Below are 19,598 nucleotides of genomic sequence, written 5' to 3'. Positions count from 1 at the left end.
CTAAAGTACCCGGCGTTGCCCAGGGAAATTCAATGAAATGTGGATTTAAATATTTCCTGCATGACAAGTTGGGGAAAGTTGGCCTTATGGTTTCATATGAATTACCAATCTTGGGCATCAAGCGCTTGAACCGCTTTCCCTTCTTTTAACTTCTTTTTATTGATTGTATTTTTTTAATTCAACAAATCACGGCAACCTCAGCATATGATCTTCACAAAACATAACACCCGATCGCTCCTGGGAAAATCCCAAGCAGTGTATAAGAACATACTCACTCGAGGTCTGCAAGCCAATTATCTGATTTTAAATTTTTGTAATTTTTCAATTTATTTTCTCCAAACATAGCCCTCGACCATTCACACACGTGGAGTGTGAAACAGCACCTCGTCATCATTAATTAACATATTGTTGTTATGTTTATGGGGTAGATGGAGGACTCTCGTAATTAAGATAGGGTTGCATAGTATGGCATGGTCAATGTAAGGTGACATCTCGATGTAAATGAAGTTGGGAAACTTTGATTTTAAGTTGTTATGTGTCACCACATGGGGGTGGTGCTGTGTTAACTACCTAGGATTTAAGGCTATTTCTCCCAGTATGTGATTGCCCCCTGTGACCTTTTCTTATGTTTTTGCATTCACAAAGCCGGCTATAAAATGGGAACCACGTTCTTCCAACAACAACAGAGCCGAACGCTTCTGAGCAGGCAAAAACCCTGCCTTCCCGGCTTCCTACCAGCAGGCCACGCCCTGAGGCTTACGATTGGTCGGTGTGACGTAAAAAAGGGGCGAGAAAGACAAGAGGGCGATTGGAAGCAAAGCGTGTGGCTCTGGTCCCTCTTTGACATGACGAGAAAGCTACACGATTCTCGTTGTTGTGTTGTGTGAATTTGCTTGCATGCTGGAGCAAAACACTAGCCATTGACTGTTTGGCTGGGTTGTGAAGTTTGTACATTTCTGAGAAGAAGAGGGGGGGAAGAAGAGCGTGTCTCTGAGTGATAACTCAGCAGCATCCCGTTGTGTATGTGAAGAGAAAGGCCTTGCCATTGGCTGCTTGTGGACCTGGTGTTAAGAGAGGAGCGGTTTCGGAAGTTCGATCTTGAGAAGAAACGATATGGCGGTTTGTGGGCCCTGTCATTGAATACCGCCATATGAAATACCTCACGTACCTTTCCCAAGCAGAAAGCGACTTGGTGCCATTTTGAGTGCTGTTTCCTGCGCGGTGACTCCGCGGTTCAATCACCAGGCTCCTAAAAGATCATCTCTGGACACACAGCTAAGTGCCAGAATAAAGGAAGGATTTTCTTTTATTTTTATCTTTCCCCCTGTCTGTTTTTGTGATGGTGTAGAGACGTCTCAAATTAGGCTTTACTTTACCTCATGTTTCATTACCTCATGCTTTGATTTATTTTCATTACGAATCATTGAATTATTTTTTTTTTATTAAACCCTCATTTGTTAAATCTACTGTGTCTGTCTACTCATTGTGGGTTCGAGGATAAACCCGTGTGCATCTTGTCCTGGTGAACATCTCTGGTATGTACTTCGCCACCTCCCTCCTGTGCACGCCGTAATCTCCAAGAATCTCAGTTGTTCACCTCCAAGTAAAACCGTTTGGCTGTCCATCCAGGTCAGTGTTAACCACCCCATCCACGACAACTGAGTCGGGAGTGGGATATAACCTAATCGGTTGCACATGACGATATTCATGAGTTTCAGTCTTAGGTTTCAATGAGGTAGTGGTTTGAGGAACTGGGAAACCCTGTCGGATTCGTATATATATATATATATATATATATATATATATATATATATATATATATATATATATATATATATATATATATATATATATATATATATATATATATATATATATATATATATATATATATATATATATGTATATATATATATATATATATATATATATATATATATATATATATATATATATATGTCTAGTTGCTCCTCCATCATCTTTGCACTGCCACGAGATAACCCACTGCATTCAACCATTGACCTTGTTAATCATCTGATATTGGCTAAGCAAACCAGACATGTTTCTATCCACTTTTCCTTTTATGCAGTTGTGGCTTCCCTCAAGTATTGAGCCCATCACCATCATCATCATCTCCATTAAGCAGTTAATCAATATTGTCAGACAACAAATTGACAACCTTGTCCAATTTGTCACAATTTGTTCAAAGCCACAGAATGCCAAGTTGAGCCAACATGACTGTGACATGGGTCATTCATAGTGGAAAAAGTACTTTAGAAATGATAACGGATAAAAGAACCACAATGTGGTTATCCACTTATAAAGTCACATTTATTGCGTGGTTATCCACTTCAGAAGTTACTCATGCTATGAAGGAAGTTAATGACAGCCATGTCTATATGGTATTGATATGTTGTTTTCAAAGAATGCTAATTTGTTACCAATATGCAAAATAAAGTAATTATTCAGAGAAATTAAGAATTCACAATAAATCTGGATCTCAAATGTTATCTCAAAAGTTATTTATTGCATTTATTGTTATGAGACAAATAATTGATTTGTGTTCACTTGTCGAGGTTTCGTGACCTCGCATAATATCATTTTTGTAAGCAGAGATAACAAACAAAATATGAGCCAAGGAATAGGCTTTAATCGCAAAATATCTCTTTGAGACCATTATTGAGTAAATGCGACAACTTAATGCATTCCAAGGCATTAATTATTAAAAGGCCGAGTCAATTTCTGGCCATAGCATACTGCAAGCAACATTGTGATTTCACCTATGCATGATCCCAAACCGACTGATAACATCTCCTTTTTCTCCCAGGCCCAACTATGAGTGCTAGAAATGAAGGCTTTGACTGCAACTTTGGTGGTGACCAAAACCATACGATGTGTGGCTGGCAAACAGATCTCGCAACTCCTCTCCAATGGTCATTGGGACAAAGCCGCGATGGACCAGCTCATGACCCTACTTCTGGTATTTACTTTATATTTACAAAATTGGAAAGGAATTAATGAAATGTGGTGGTTGAGAATTTCCTGAGATATTTTTACTTTAAAAAAATTGTTCTTTTTTAATCCACATAGATAAGGATTAGCCTATTTTCATGCTATTGAGTGATGACAGAATTAATTAAAATGTATCAGAATTATGCAAATTGCATTATATAGCCTTGAAAAGGAAAAATAATTAGAAAAGGAAAAAACACTCCGTTGCGCTGTATGAGTTGCCGAATCCTCGAGTGGATGAAATACAACTGGAAAGCTATACAAATATTTCCAAACTCATTTATTAAAGAGTGATAGTGGTAGTTGGACAAATGAGTCACTTTAACAAGGGTAATGAAATGAATAAAGCATCGAATTTATGAAAGATATAAATGGAGTGTCGAAAGATAAAAGCCTCGTAATTCTGGAAACGCACAAAACAGGTAAAAAATTTTTTTAAAAAGACAAGGTTTAAAAGGTAGGAAAAGTGGGTGCAGCATCCTATTTTGTCAAACTTTATGAGAATAGCTTTATGATGAAATTTACTTTTATATATGTAATCCCCCGTGCTGACCTCCTCTTCCCCATATTCACCATATCACCTGTAAGGGTGGATAGGAAGAGTAAGGTGAGTCAGGATGTCCCCTGCCCCCTTCCTCTGTAGATATACATCTTCCTGAATCTCTTTGCTCAGAATACTGATCAATTTTTTTTTTGGACATTTCCCATTGTACCCTGGTTCCAGAGAGCTCTTTATTTCAACCATTTGGAATACTTAATCGATATAATGAAGAGGCCATATATGGCTGGGGGTTGGAGTAGAGGAATATCACCCCCATCTTACTCTGTATTTGCTGGTGTTAAAATTATTTTACATGATCTTGTGTTTTGAAATGTTTTTACCTTTGTAAGAGTCAGAAACGGTTTGTTGTTAATTGGTGTGGGTCCTCGAATAAACATTTATTTTTCTGTTTTTCTTTCTGCAGTCCCAGAACGAGGTTTTTATACTTTTATTCAGGGAAACGAGAACACTGGAATTGCTACAGCTCGACTCCTGAGTCCTGTTTTGGAAACACATGCACATGGATACCGTTGCCTTTCCTTTTGGTACTTCCTCAGAGGATCTGGATCAGATCGCTTGCATTTCTCCATTCGCTCCTCAAGTCGGAGTGACTTTGAGAGATCTCTGTGGAAAATGGTTGCAGACAAAGTAGCTCACTGGAAGGAAGGTAGAGCCATTATTCCTCAACTGCAACTGCAATTGCCATTCCAGGTAATAAAAAGTGTGCTAAATGCCATCCAAAGTGCACTAAAAAAAAACTTCAATTTTTTTTAATTCTCTCAAAAGCTTTATCGATAATTAAGTTTCCTAACCATCGTACTGAGATTGTCAATTGTCAGTTTCATCAGAGGGTTGGCACAAGATGATGATGTTTATTTGCAGTTTATGTGTGACTAGATCGTGTTGGAAGGTGTAGTCGGAGGTAATTCTACGAGCTTCCTGGCTGTTGATGACATACGGATTGCCCCTGATGTCCACCTTGCAAATTGTTTAAGTAAGTACTGCAGCCTACTCGCCAGCTTGAACTATTATAACCCATCATTATGACAGCTTATCTGGGTGAAAATTAATTATTGTCCTGTCGGAGTTTGCCAAATTGGCTTCATCGCAAAATTTCATTAATTAGACCGTAGCGTGCCTCATTATTACATAATTATGTTGGAAGTAAAACTCAAAGGCAAAGAGTCCATGTGCCCGGTTAGATTTTTTCCCTGGGGTCTAACGTAACATATAGGAAAATGTCAACACTTATTCAGATCAAGTCAGCCCCATATATACACACTGACATCCTGGCTTGCAACATGTGACACACGACGACTGAAAATGGAACAATTCATCAAACATATTCTGATTCTGGAAGAAATTCCAAGACCAGAAGAGTGAAATCCTTGTCGAGCATGACAACTTCAAATTTCAGAAAGCATATCATGATCCATGCTTTCCCAATATTACTTCACCAAAATTTATTGAGTTGCATGTTGCCAAAATGCCTTTGTTGGAGAATTACATTTTTACCTATAAAGGAGAATTACATGCATTTTCACATTTTCACATGAATGTCATCTGTTGTGCAGGTCATTCTTTGAACAAAAAAAAAAATGTTACATTCATTGTCTGGCCAAGAATTCCTGATGCTTACAGCAAGTTGGCTCCATTTGCTCACAAACTGTTTGTCTCTCGTTTTATTTTTATTCTGATTTTTACATTCTTGTTTTTCTCATCTGCTATTTCCCCTTTGACGTAAATTATTATCACAGTCATTCTTCTTTCTGCTAAGATTATATATCCTAATTGTACAACGCATACACCACATTTAAATTTGTGCTTATTTTTATGCCTCCGCTGACGAAGTGGCCGGAGGAATTAAGTTTTTGGGTTGTCCCGTACGTCCGTCCGTGCTAATTTTCTGTGTTTTCTCTGCAACCGCATGTCTGATTGACTGAACTTTGTACCATAAGTGCGCCTCATCATGTAGAATGTTTTGGTAATTGTGATGTCATCAATCACGTGGTGTGACAGTCATGTCAGAAACAAGGACAAATGTGTCCAAGAGCAGCGTCCTAAAGGTTTTGTCGGCTAAAAAAATAAAATAAAATAAAAAAAACAACAACTTCCGATATTTCGTCACGTGCCTTAATTAAGCCAATAGCGAGGCCCGTCATAATGTATTTACGTATTTACGATATATAGTGTATTTACGAAATTACAATACGATAAATGGAATAATCTTTAAATAGTAACGTGAACTTTTCGAAACTTTAAAGCAAATGTCCGAATATATTTAAAAGTTCATGATCGACGCTCTCAAAAGGCACCGTCAATGCGAGGATGTGTACATGTGCTTAGTATTTAAGGAGATCCAGATCTTGTATATACAAGAGCCGAGTCCGAGAGGTGAAGGTTTTGTCTTCACAAGAAGAAGAAGAAGAACAACAACAACAACAACAACAACGCCAAACTCTCTATGAGCAGCGTTCGCTACGCGAGACACTGCTAAAAAGGAAAAACTTCGGACCTCTGTATCTCTGAAACTGGTACATGGGAAAAATTGAAACTTGGCACACAGCAAATCCTCTTTATGGGATATACGTGGTTTTTTTGATGATGTCATAGGTGGCTTCGTTATGTTGTCATAATTGTATACGTCAAACGCTTTATACGATCAGTATGAATTTTTTTGAGGGTCATCCAGGGCTAAATTGTATGTGTGGAAAAAAATGATGACATCATAGGTCACTTGGTTTGACAACCATATTTTTTTAAACATAAAAACCTTCAAAAATCATCTTCTCCGAAATGGCTGAACAGATCGAGGCAAAACTTCACACGTTTGATCGCCTATCCCTGAGGAACAAAATGTTTCCACCAATGTCATCGGCCACATGGTTTACAACTATGAATTTTTGAAGAATAAACCTTTTAAAATGTTCTTGTCTTGAACGGCTTGACAGATCGAGGGGAAACTTCACCCACACAACCCCCCTCCCCCCCCCCCCACAAGCCTTTGGGATACCAGGATGTTCACAAATAATTAATAGGTCACATTGTCTGGCAGTCATATTCAATTGAATGAAAATCTTTTTAAAATGATTTCTCTTGAACCACTTCAACAATTGATATGCAACTTTATAATTATGATCTAGTAGTCATTGGGAATATGTAGGGTGTTTTAAAAAGATTGATACAGCTTTGACTTTCTGTCATTTCTTTGTTTTTTGACCTCTACCGTTTTCCTTTTCAGGGTTTGGTGGTGTTATCATGATATTTGTTCCCTGGGATTTCAAGCTCTGTAGCTCAACTATGCCATTGACAGTGAAACAGACAAAAGTGGTGGCTCTGTGGTATGAGACGAAATCATATGGAGACACCCGCCAGAGGTTCTGCCAGGAATACGACCTCAGAACACGTGATGGACCCACAAATTGTGCCATTCAACATATTGTGAAACAGAACAAGGGTAACAGCGGCAGGCCAGCATCAGTAACCAATAGACAAGCCAACATCGATGCCATGTGGGATTCTGCAGTGGACAGTTCCAAGAAATCCCATAACCGGCGCTCCCGGGAGCTAGGCATTAAAACCAACATCGGTCTGGCGTATCCTCACGAAGGAACTGAAGCTTTTCCCATACATCATCTCTGTTAGGCATAAACTGAGTCAAGATGACATGAGAAGGAGACTTGATATTTTCAATTGGCTCAGTGACCGGATGGAGCGGTACCCAAACTGGATCAACCTGATCTGGTTCAGTGATTAAGCCCATTTCCACTTGAACGATGCCATTAACAACCACAACATTTTCTGGTGGGTGTCTCCATATGATTTAGTCTCATACCACAGAGCCACCACTTTTGTCTTCTGCTTCACTGTCAATGGCATAGTTGAGCAACAGAGCTCGAAATCCCAAGGAACAAATACCATGATAACACCACCAAACCCTGAAAAGGAACATGGTGCAGGTCAAAAAACACAAAGAAATGGCAAGAAGTAAAAGTTGCATCAATCTTTTTTAAACACCCTGTATGTTTTAAATTTCATCCTGTTTGGACGCATGGTCTGACAGCCAGAATTATTTAATATTTTGAATCTGGGTTCAGGAATTTAAATCAAACTTGGTACAGTTTTGTATAATAATGTAAAATGTGGGTGGAGGTATATGTGGCAATATTGTGACATTGAAGAGTGCCCTTATAGTTCAGAATGCTTTCATTGAGAATGGAAAAATCAACAAAGTATGCCTTGATCAAAATGAGTGTTCTCTTGCAATGGACCTGTGAGCAAAAACATACCTTTTGGAAAACAATATTTGTATTCAAGAGTGCAACAAAGGCCACAGCAGCTTGTTTTAAAGGCCTTTCAAGCTCTGTCCGTTCAGGCCAGATTTGATCTGTGACTTGCTTCAGGTCCCATGTAAACCTGTACTAACCTGTTCCATGGTCGGGTTGTCAGCAACAAAACCGTCTCCCCACCAGGTTTCTTGGTGAGGAGGGTGTATGGATATGGACACCCAGCAGGATTAAAAACAAAACCTGTCAAAGGGTGGACGAGCTCCTTGTGATCCAACGGCCATCCATATCTGGTGCCCAACTGTGTCTGGGGACATCCTACTGCAGTTGGGTTACTTTTTTTTGAGGAGGTTGGTGGCAGGATTTGCACTCCGACCACTGTAAAACCCTTCATTCTGCAAAACACAAGAAAAACGCAAATAAATCTGGAAACCCACTCCGTGGAAGTCCCTCCTGTGCAGCTGCCTTTGGCAGGGCAGCTCACCGGACGACGGGATTGGGGCAAAGCCTTCGGGACCCCCACATTTTGATTTTAGGAGGAAAACACGGGTAACCTTCCCGAGTCAGGTTGCAGTAGTGTGTGTCAGGGTGGTGCTGAGGTGTCATCCACCAGACTGTTGTTTCCTTGGGTTAACGTGAGGTGGTCCCTTCGGGTGGGTGCCTGAAATGTCCTATCCCTCAGTGAGGATGATCACCTGTCTCTGTTGTCATCTGAGCTCAAGCATTTGAACACCAGTGCAGTATTGCGGCACTTTCTGAAGTTCGGAGACCGTATAGTGGCGAGATCATAGTGGGTGGTTACAACTACTATTAGTCTGGTCGCTCTGATGGTTACCATGCCCAAGGAGTTGCTCAAGCTGTCTCCAATAAGCTGACTCCAATGATAATTGAGGTAACACCGGTCAACGAGCGTATTATGAGACGAAGGATTATCACTCCTTGGGTGTCGTTTGCCTGGTCTCTGCATATGCTCCGACTAAGGCGAGTGATCTCACCGAGAAGGATGCATTCCATGCCATGCTCGAGTCTGTGGTTGATCAGTGCCCCAGGCAAGATACTCTTCTAGTTTTGGGGGATTTCAAGGCACCCACAGGCTCATCGCGGGACTTAGTATTCCAACGCTGGTGGTGTGGCAAAGGAGATTGACCATGTGCTCCTCGATGGTCACTGGAGGATGATCCAGAACTGCAAGGTCTACCGGAGTGCTCATTTCCTCAATATTGACTGCAGGCTTGTGGTAGCAATGCTGAAGTTGCAGCTTAAATCCGGGATAATGGTACCATCCCAGCCTAGACTGGATGATGGGATGCTCAAGGATGAGAGGGTAGCTTAGGAGTTTGTGAACAGGCTAAGTGGGGATTTGGGGGTGGGGGGAGGTTGGTCTGGATGTTTTGCAGATTCCTGAAGAGTTGTGGAGTGCCTTCAAGACCACCATCCTTGGTGTTGCCGGTGGATGTCTTGGAACGCACCGTTGGACAAAGAATAATTTTGCATCTCAAGTAACACTGGATACCGTTGACCAGAGTTGCAGGGCCAGGCTTAATGGCAGAGCTGAGCTGTTCAGGCAGTTGAGGCGTAAAACTGTATGTGTGCTAAGGGTGGACAAGGAGGCCTATGTGCGAGGATTCTGTGAGGGGGTAGAGCATGACCTGTGGTGAAGTGATTCTCGTCGTCCTTACAGGGGAATTCACACATTGCGTTCCTCCAAACCCGTCCCTCAGTGGACTGCAGTTAGAGTGGAGGGTGGTAGGCTCTTGACAGAGGAGTCCGAAGTGAAGACCCGCTGGACCAGTTACTTTGAGCGGCTCTACCAGGCTGACCCACAAGCTGTTGAGTTGGATGTCAGGGGTGTTACTATCCCTATTGCTGACCCTCCGATCAACTGTGATCTTCCTCCATTTGTGGAAACACAAACCGCGGTGAACCGGTTGAAATGGGGGTAAAGCTCCTGAGATCTATGGCATCCATGCTGAACTTCTCAAGGCTGGTGGAAATGTTGTACCCATGTCATTGCATGCAGTTCTGTGCCCTGCCTGGAATACAGGCATCATCCCAACGAACTGGAAGAGGGACCTTGTTGTCCCTCTCTGGAAAGGGACGGGTAATCGCCAAGACTGCAACAACTACCGAGGGGTGTCACTGTCTCAGTGCCCGGCAAGGTCGTTTCTTGGATAATTCTTGATAGAGTTCGCCACCATCTACTTGATCACCAGTGTCCAGAGCAGTCAGGCTTTACACAAAAGAGATCAATGATTGACTGTATCCTTCCCCTTCGGGTCCTCACCAAATGTTTATGAGAATTTCGGCAGGTACTGCTTTAGAGCCCATGTTGATCTCTGCAAAGCATTTGATTCAGTGACTCGGGATGCCCTCTGTAAGATTCTTGATGTTCGTAGGGTGCCACAAAAACTGATAAATCTGATGTCTGAACTATACTCTGTTACTGAGAGTGCTGTGTGATGTGGTGATGCAATCTCCGACTTATTTCCGATTGTTACAGGAGTTCTTCAGGGGGTGTGTACTGGCCCCCACACTTTTCTGCGCTTCTATAAACTAGATTCTGGCGAATAATTTGGCGAGATCAAGCTGCGGTGCATCATTTGGAAATGTCAAGATCTCTGACCTTGATTTTGCAGATGTAGTCATCTTTGCGGACACTCTGGATATACTTTTGGGGGTCCTCGGGGTGCTGAATGAGGAGTCGAAGCCATTGGGATTACTGGTTTCCTGGGTCAAAACTAAGATCCAGGCTTTCAATGACATCTTGGATGCTGCTATCTTATCTGTACCTGTTTGTGGTGAGGATGTTGAGATCATGGAGAGATTCACTTAAGTTGGCAGTGATATTCATGTCTCTGCTGGCTGTGAGCCAGAGATCAATAGTCGTGTGAGTCGGGCCGTGGTAGTCATGGGTTCACTGGATCATGGGGTGTTGCACTGTCGGTACCTGTGCAGGAGGACGAAAGTCCGAGTCTTCAGTTCCTTGGTGCTTCCAGTTTTACTGTATGGATGTGAGACTTCAACTCCGACCAGGGATCTGAGACAGAGACTTAATTCCTTTCGTACCAGGTCTCTTTGGAGAATCCTTGGCTCTCGCTGGTCGGACTTTATGTCCAACGAACGGTTGCTGAGAGAGACTAAAATGAGATTTGTTACCTGCATCGTCAATGTGCGTCAGCTGTGGCTGTTTGGACATGTAGCTCCTTTTCCTGATGCTGATCCTGCTCACCAGATTCTCTCAGTGAGGGAGTCTCATGAGTGGAGAAGGCCAACGGGTTGACCACGTGCCTCGTGGTTACAGCAGTTTGATCAGCATCTCAAGGAGATGGGGATGGGTCAGGAATCTGCCTGGAGGATTGCCAAACGGAGGCCCCTGGAGTACCAGTGGAAAGTGGATGCAGTGACGCGCTGCTTTGACGCATACTCCCATACCTGACCTGACCAATCTCCGCAGTTTTATCCGTGAACATAAGTTGGTGCAGATATTTCACATCCAAGTCTTGTAAACACAGAGGCCAGATGATTGTGCCACAAACTGGCAGGAGCATCCTGTGTTGTTGCTCTTGCTTCTCTTCTGTCAGACCTTTTTCATACTGTCCTTCTCCTTGAGCCACCTCATATCCAAATGAATGACAGCAAACATCACCCCTGTCGACAAGAGTGCAATCATATCTTCTCAACTACAACCAATTAAGTTCACTTGCAATTATAATCTGCAGTCATGGAATTCATCATTGCTGTTGACATCTAATCTTTCCATTTTTCAAACAGCCTGATCTTTGACTTTCAGTTTGGATTATGATACAGTCGCTCAACTTTCGGCATTTTGCACGCTCCTCATTCTGCAATGGTTGGAGGCCCTACTTCTCAAAAAGGAGGTCAGAACCATCTCCTTGGATATACCTTGCCCATTTGATTCATTTCGCTTGCCTAGGTCATGGCTGGTGGTATATAAGACTGCTTTCATACCTGCCTTTCTTACTTCCTCCACTTACACAGTCAACACATTGCTATATACAATAACTCTCCTCTCCTTTCCCAGTGCAGGCTTGAGTGCCCCAAGAGAGTGTCTTGGGCCTAATCCTGTTTTCCAAATGCAGTACCAGTGCATAATTTGCAGCTATGATGTTTTGAAAAACCCCTCTTTTCCTTTTTGTGGGTGACTACATTGCCATAGAGTACCCCCATCCCACTAAAAGGGAGACAACAAACAGCTGCATCAATTTCTGCTGATCTGAAACGAATTACAAAGATACTGGTTTGATAAATGGAACATATCTTTCTATCCTGGCAAATGTCATAGTTTCACCCTATCACTCTGAAAGGATCATTGAATTAACCCACCTATCTCTTCCCATGATCAGCCACTGAAGGCTGTTAATCTCTTGAACTGATTGGCCTCACCACCAGCGATGACCTCTCTTGGGCCAACCACGTCACACAGCTGTCTTTCAAAGCTAGCTGCAGACGAGGTGTCATCTGTTGTGCAGGTCATTGTTTGAAAAATAGGAACCACTCAGGGCCTACAAAGCCTTTATCCCGAGCTCAATGGAATACTGCTCTCCCATGTGGGCTGGCACTCCAGCATCACATCTGTCTCTCCTGGAATCTGTGGATTATAAAGCTCTCAAATTTATTGAGATCTCCCACAATGAGGTGAAAGCACAAGACAAGTTGCTCTCACAATGCCGGCATTTGTTTTTAATCACTGAAATATTTTTTTGTTTTTCTCATCTTGCCGACATATTGGTGGCTTATCTGTTTGTTTGTTTTTATGACCTCTCCTCCGGTCTAGTTTCCTCTGCTGTTTTAGCCAAATGACCCTCACCAGCACCTCCAAAATGTATGTGTTCTTCCAGCAACTCCTTCCTGTTTAAACTCCTAAAATCCAGGCTGACTGCACACCTCGACTTTTTTGTTCTTCTTTTCCTCTGTTTGTGAAATCGTTTTCCTGAAGTTGTTCAATCCCACTATTCAATTTAAATAGAGCATGTCATCCCCATCCCCATCCCTACCAACAATCTTTTATACCCTCACAGAACCCAACCCATTATTGCAGGTTGCTGTGTCTCCTCTTTCCCTCTCTTTCCTCTTTTCCTATTCATTCATTCCCTTGCTATCGTGTCGCACTGTTGTCCTTGTGCACCAATGTCACCTTGATCTTCCATGAGCTTCAATTTTGTGTAGTCTTAAAGCGCCCTCTAATGGACACGTGGGTTCTTTCTTCGCCAAACCCGAAAATTATACTTTGTCATCATCATCATCATCCTGATTCAATGTGAGTAATTTTAAGTGCTGAGCAAAGAGAAATCGCTTTTAAGTAAGAATGCATAATTTTGAAAATCTTTGTAAAAATTTTTGCAAACTAAAGTTTTGTTTTGCGCAGAAGAATGTGCCCTGAACATTATAAAATAAGTATGCAATGGAACTATTATTTTGTTCATTTCACGATCAGAAAAAAATTGGCAGGTTTGTGTTCACGATTCTAATTGTGTGTGTGTGTGTTTTTGTTTTTTTTTCAGAGCCTTTGTATGCCATTCCTGGGATGGAACGATTGCCTACAGGTATAAAGGAATGCGTTAATTATTTTAGAGAACCCATTACAAAGCTAACTAGAATCCACTCAATGGATGTGCTGACCCATGTCTTTGTTTTCTCTTCATGCAACACAGCCCAGAGGATGCGTATATTGTCATGCTCACGTATATTGTCATGTGGCCATGTTGAGTAAATATGGTGCTGTACTAATTTTCATTTTATGTTTTTCCTTGTGAACTCAACTCGTCTGAAAAATTTATGATATGAGAAATAGTGGGGCAACTTAGCATAACAATTGTGCATTTTGTGAGGAAAGCACCAAATTTGGCACACTAGTAGCCTATCATATTATGAACAGATTTGGATATTGGGCCATCTCAAAATTTTTGATGGCAGTGGAAAATGGCTGCCACAGCCATCAGTGGCTGAATTTGAGATGGCCCAATATCCAAATCTGTTCATAATATGATAGGCTACGAGTGTGCCAAATTTGGTGCTTTCCTCACAAAATGCACAATTGTTATGCTATATTTAGCTAAGTTTCCCCACTAAAAACTCTGTGCCAAATTTAGCGATTCTAGCTGCCCTTGTCAAGTTATTCTACCGACAAACAGACAAGAAGGCGTCGGGTGATCGCCTGACAGGTATGACAAAAATCATGTAAATGACATCACTGTCACCTTGACCTTTGACATATATGTTTTTATAGTCAAAAAACATAGACAGCCTCACTTTTGTCCTTTGGAATCCTCTGGTAAAGTTTGATGAAGATAGCTGAAGGTGTTCGCGAGTTATCACACTCACAGACAAACATACAAATGATTGAGACAGACCGACAGGTGATTAAATTTTTCAATTGTCATCATGACAAACAAGAATGCAAGCAAACAAACAAGCACACAGAAGGGGATCATCGCAATGCTCATGAACTCGGCCGATGACCACCGTGCGAGTAAAAATTGTCAGCGATATGGACTGTCGAAACATTTCAGTGACTTCCTTTCGAAAATAGGAATATCACTCACAATCTTGTCGCTTACGAGTTAACATGCAGGTATTTATCATACGCTTCATGTGTATCAGCCAAGCCCGAGAATGTGATGTAAAGTCCCCACGAGTACGTTTCTGTTTCGGGAGAAACTCCATTCGTCGGTGTCAATTTTGCGCTCATCCCTGCTCACCCACTGAACTACCTCTGGCTGCACATTCTTTTCTGCAAACGTTTAATGGTTATACTGTCCACTTCATAATGACAACCCCATATTTACCTCTCTTTTTTGCTAACGTGGATCATCCAGTAAATGCTACCGAGTCTTAGATTGGGATTGCGTATTCAAGGATTGAACAACGCAGGGTATCTGTTTGTAGACAAAACGACAATGTATTTGTGTCCACCACAGACACGCAGTCAGTGGGCAACAACATCGATAGCTGATGTCGGTAACGTCATACTTGCTATGTTAGCAATTCTACCCATGAAATTGATCAGCCATGTAGATATAGTAGTATAAAATAACGACATGATTTCTTCCCATGAATACAATTATCTTCCACTAACATTTAATCTGACCATGCAAGAAATATCCTGATAAGTTCAGTGTGGAACCATCTGAGAGCGACTCACTCGCATTAACTAGAATGTGAATGTTACATCAATATGGTGCATGCGGACTACCATAGAAATGCATTCCACGATCAAAACTCGAGAACATCCTAAAAGACACAAGTATATGCAATAGATTACATTATGTACTTGCTATCTTTATCTTCCGTAGAGAATGCTGAACTATGTCAGTCATTTACTCATGTATGTATACTCGGTGCACTATCAAGAAGTCTATCCTCCACTAGGCCATGCACGGGGCACACGTAACATGACACACACCAGCAGACGCCCTTTCCCATAAACTAATAAAACAACAAGACCTCTAAGGTAATTACTGTTGTGTTAAAGACAGGATGCATCTGATTTCAGAATTAAAGGTTTATATTACTTGTAAGTGGCCAAAGAGAAATTTATTTACAGCCACCGCGGATACACGGCCAGTTGGCAACAACGTCAATGACTGTCATGGTGATGGCATGCAACACTGTAGATAGCTGACTCGGTGACGTCATACGATTGTCACCCACAGCTTGCACAGAAACGAGTTTGCAAACATTGACTACATTTACAAAACCCCAATCGTTCACGATATCAGTGTTTCAAGTTGTGTACATTTACTGATCGACAATATGGATTAAAGAGAAACATGGGTACCCATTTTACAATGGCTCGATAACAATTGGGCACCCCAAAATTGGATGACCCGATCATAAAAACTGCACGTTTGTAAATGGTCAAAGGGATGTAATTATGCAGCTGCTATCTCCAGTTACAGTTCGAGTCATCCCACATTTAACACACCTGGATATATTTTTTTACAGCATGCTGCATAAGCAGCTCTCCTAACTCACTGTGGACGTCGATCGTCCTTGTTCCTGCTCCACTGTTCTCCTCCCCACTCAACCTCCACTTCCCAAAGCCCCCAAGTCCTCACTCCCTGCCACTGAAATGAATAGACGACTGGATAGATTGAATTCATGTGTTATTGATATCGTGCAATCATGATGGACCAAATGGCCTGTTCCATGTATATCATTATAGCAACTGTATACAGTCATAATCGTGGATACGAAGTAATGATAGAATTAATACGAGTTCCCTAAAAAGGAACCTCAGCATACAAGAGGAGGCCATTTGGCCAATCGAAGTCTGTGCTATGATTACCAAACTAAGGTTGTTTGTCCATGCTCTATCCTTTCTAAATGCCGAGCATCATGATGTCATCGTGTTCAAGCAAGGAAGCATAAGCACATACCACTTTTAAAGCCTTTGGTATGACTCGGCCGGGATTAGAACCGCTAACCTTCCAGACTTGGAACAGATATGCTCTCACCATGATGCCACTGACTCTGGTAATCCACAGTAATGTCTGCATAAAACACAATATCTTGGTCCCAGAAAAGCCATGGATGGTCCAGCCCAGGATATTGGCCCGGTTCCATAAAATTCCCTCATCCTGAAGGAACAATTCCCCTTGGGGTACACTGTGAGGGCTGTTGCATAAAGAACCCTTAGGAAATCCTCAAGTAAGGACTTCCTTAAGGTTTAGGGAATCCTTCGGAGCCGTTGCTGTACTTGGCAACAAATCCGACTAAAGAGAGAGGAAGAGGCGTCCGAAAGCTCAATGGCGGAGAGGCGATCCATAAACTGGCTTCAGGAAGCGACAGAATCTCTCGTGAAGACATTTCTCAAGCACAAGAGAGACACTTCCTTGTATAGATGTGTGATGTGTGTTGTTGAAGTACTTCTATGTTTAATTACAAAACTATCACGATAAATAGTGTATAATTGTTAAGAATCCCTCAATTTGGGTAAGACCTGGGTCCACAGGACAGACCGGGACTCCATCGAGTCTAACGAGGCCCCCACATGTCTCTATATGAGGTGGGATTGACAGATTATGGACCTCGTAACATACCACCTTCAATCAATTTATTACGTACGCAGTTGATCTTTTTTTTCCCCCTGGGGTCACCATCGGTATCAATTGAATTGGTATCAAAATAACCTGAACACGAAGTGATAAATGTTCGTACCATTAAAGTACCACTACACCAGCAGCACGGAGTAATAACTCGTTCAGGTGCACCTGCAGTACCTGCAGCAGAACACACATTTACATGTGTGTGGGATATTATGTGTGGGGTTGCCAGTTCAATGGAGTTCATAAATAAATTATTTAAAACATATTGCTGTGGAAATGACTCCTGGGGTATCAAAGATCCTTTGTATAATTGTAGTTATTCTTTAGTACGTGTTTTAGATCAAGGTTTCCATGAAGAGCACCATTTCGAAACTCAAAAGTTGGTGTTTAAGGACCAGGGGGAGGGGTGGGGGGGCTCCCTTGAGTTTAAGGAATATTCGAAAATGCGACTATCCTCACATTATGGATGTCCTCATGGGGAAACGCAAGAAAATATTTCAATAAATCCACAAATGTTTTCTTAAGAATGCTTTGTGCAACTAGGCCATTGTACTCATGCACAACCAGCTTACCATTTCATCAAGCACTTGAAGTTTATCAGATAATTTTGGTGTGGAATAACAATCCTGAGTCATGAGTCCAAAATTTGGACATCATTTTCTCCAAAAACACTCAACGAAAAAATTTGAAACTTGGCATACGTCATCAACTCCCCATGGGATATATCACCTAACAAGGTGATAATGGTAATGTCATTGGTGAAGTGGTATTCCAGACATAATTGGTTGAATTGAAATTTATTCTAAAAATCTCAAACTTCATATATCTGACCTATGACCCGATGTAAGTGAAGAATTGAATTTATGACGTTGATAGCCCATGCCAAGAAACTATATGACATAGTTGGATAGGGTGCATGGATGATACAGGTTGTATCGACTGTAACAGCAGTGGGCCATAATTGTACTGTATTCACTTAATGAATGGTATTTTTGTTAATAATGAACACGTGAGGGCGAGACTGTGCACTCTATGAGTGCCATTCTAATTGTTCGTAATGTTCTTGAAGCCATACCAACTTTTTAATTTCATAATTGTCACCAAAGTTCTCCTTATTTCACTAAAACTCAGCACACCATTGCTGCTCATCTTATGTATTATTTCCGAGTTTGTGGTTTCGTGTCGCGCTATCTTCGACTTTGTTCTGCGCTCGAGTAACGTGATATTCGGCTTACATTATCTCAAAGACCATATGAGGTGCATGGTACAAAAAAAAGTAAATAAAATGGTTCTGAAACAGTGAAATCGTGCCAAAAACGGTTACTGCATTTGGCTTTACGGTGCAAATTATACCAACTACAAAATGACAATGACAATGCTATAACCCAAAATATTGTGTATCAAGAAGTACTTTGAACATTGTATTCCACTTACTGCATTAAAGTAAAATTACTACTGATACTCTGCATCAGTTCCTTTCTCAAACACACCCACCCCAACATGTCGCGCAGAGCGTGGGTTATGCAAGTGTAAATTAAGATCCAGATATTATTTTGTGATCTTCCATTTTTAATCAGGAAAAGTTTTGTTTTTCCTCCTTAAATACACTTTTACTATCATCATGCAAAACCTCAAGATTAGTTTTAAGAGGGGAAGAAGAGTTATGAATGTATGAGAATATGAGAAGGTAATATATCAATGAAATTTAAATTGGCATCAGACCTGCCTTTAGGTTAGAAAATAAACGTTTGGATTAGCAAGCTCTTCCATGAGCCATGATCTTGTAAGAAAATAATAATACTGTATTGATAACAATTCATCATGCCATGTCAGCCACTTTGCCAAGTCCAGGGATAGGATGCCACTGTGGGTATAAAATAGTTCAACAAAACACAAACCTCTTAAAACCGTATTTGATAAGTTAGGTTACCAGTTCCAATTGCATCTAGTTATTTTGATATGAAGAAACGTTTAAGGATGAAACGGTTTTATTTTATTGTGTGACCTCAGTTCTTGATGCTTCTTTCTTAATTCTGAGTATCTCGGTTCTTTAGTGGTTTGAAAGTAACTCGTTCATCGTGTCGTGATCCATGTAGAACTATGACCTAGGTGTGATGACCCAATTTGACTTTAAATGCAGTGGATTTGATTTCATAAGTGAATTCATTTTCTCTCAGATGATGAATATGGAGAGCTGACACTTCCTCCAGATTATGTTTATCTTCAAGAAGATCGGAGACATTCCACTAAACATACAGGTAATATATATATATATATATATATATATATATATATATATATATATATATATATATATATATATGTATATCTATGTATATATATATATATATGTATGTATATATATATATATATATATATATATATATATATATATATATATATGTATGTATATATATATGTATATATATATGTATATATGTATATATATCTTCTTCTTCTTCTTCTTTCGGCTGCTCCCGTTCGGGGTCGCCACAGCGGATCATCCGTATGATCCGCATAGTGATTTGGCACATGTTTTACGCCGGATGCCCTTCCTGACGCAACCCTGGTCGCCTCTTACAACACAGGGATATGGTACACCTATTTTAACCGGGGTATACACCGGCCCAGTACACTGGTACTCATTTCGCCGACCTCGGAAGGATGACAGGCTGAGTCAACCCCCTGGTG

General features: G+C 41.1%; 1 protein-coding gene across 5 annotated transcripts in view; it reads left to right on the top strand.

Annotated features, from left to right (window-relative positions):
- LOC147011022 (neuropilin-2-like) overlaps positions 1 to 19,598 on the top strand; it is a 300,172-nt gene that overhangs the window by 256,282 nt on the left and 24,292 nt on the right. For 4 of the 5 annotated variants that reach the window (XM_085859784.1, XM_085859785.1, XM_085859783.1 and 1 more), the window contains exons 12-16: positions 2,828 to 2,980; positions 3,978 to 4,264; positions 4,451 to 4,547; positions 13,362 to 13,403; positions 19,085 to 19,165. In XM_085859784.1, the coding sequence (XP_085715910.1) occupies positions 2,828 to 2,980; positions 3,978 to 4,264; positions 4,451 to 4,547; positions 13,362 to 13,403; positions 19,085 to 19,165 (660 nt within the window). The remainder of the gene's footprint in view (positions 1 to 2,827; positions 2,981 to 3,977; positions 4,265 to 4,450; positions 4,548 to 13,361; positions 13,404 to 19,084; positions 19,166 to 19,598) is intronic. The other variant, XM_085859787.1, reaches the window with a different exon arrangement.

Source organism: Eptatretus burgeri, chromosome 16, assembly GCF_056783735.1.
Source record: "Eptatretus burgeri isolate ZD-2024b chromosome 16, Ebu_testis_v1, whole genome shotgun sequence".
Lineage (NCBI taxonomy): Eukaryota > Metazoa > Chordata > Myxini > Myxiniformes > Myxinidae > Eptatretus > Eptatretus burgeri.
The sequence above is the reverse complement of the archived record's forward strand: the minus strand, read 5'-3'. Positions and strand labels throughout refer to the sequence as shown.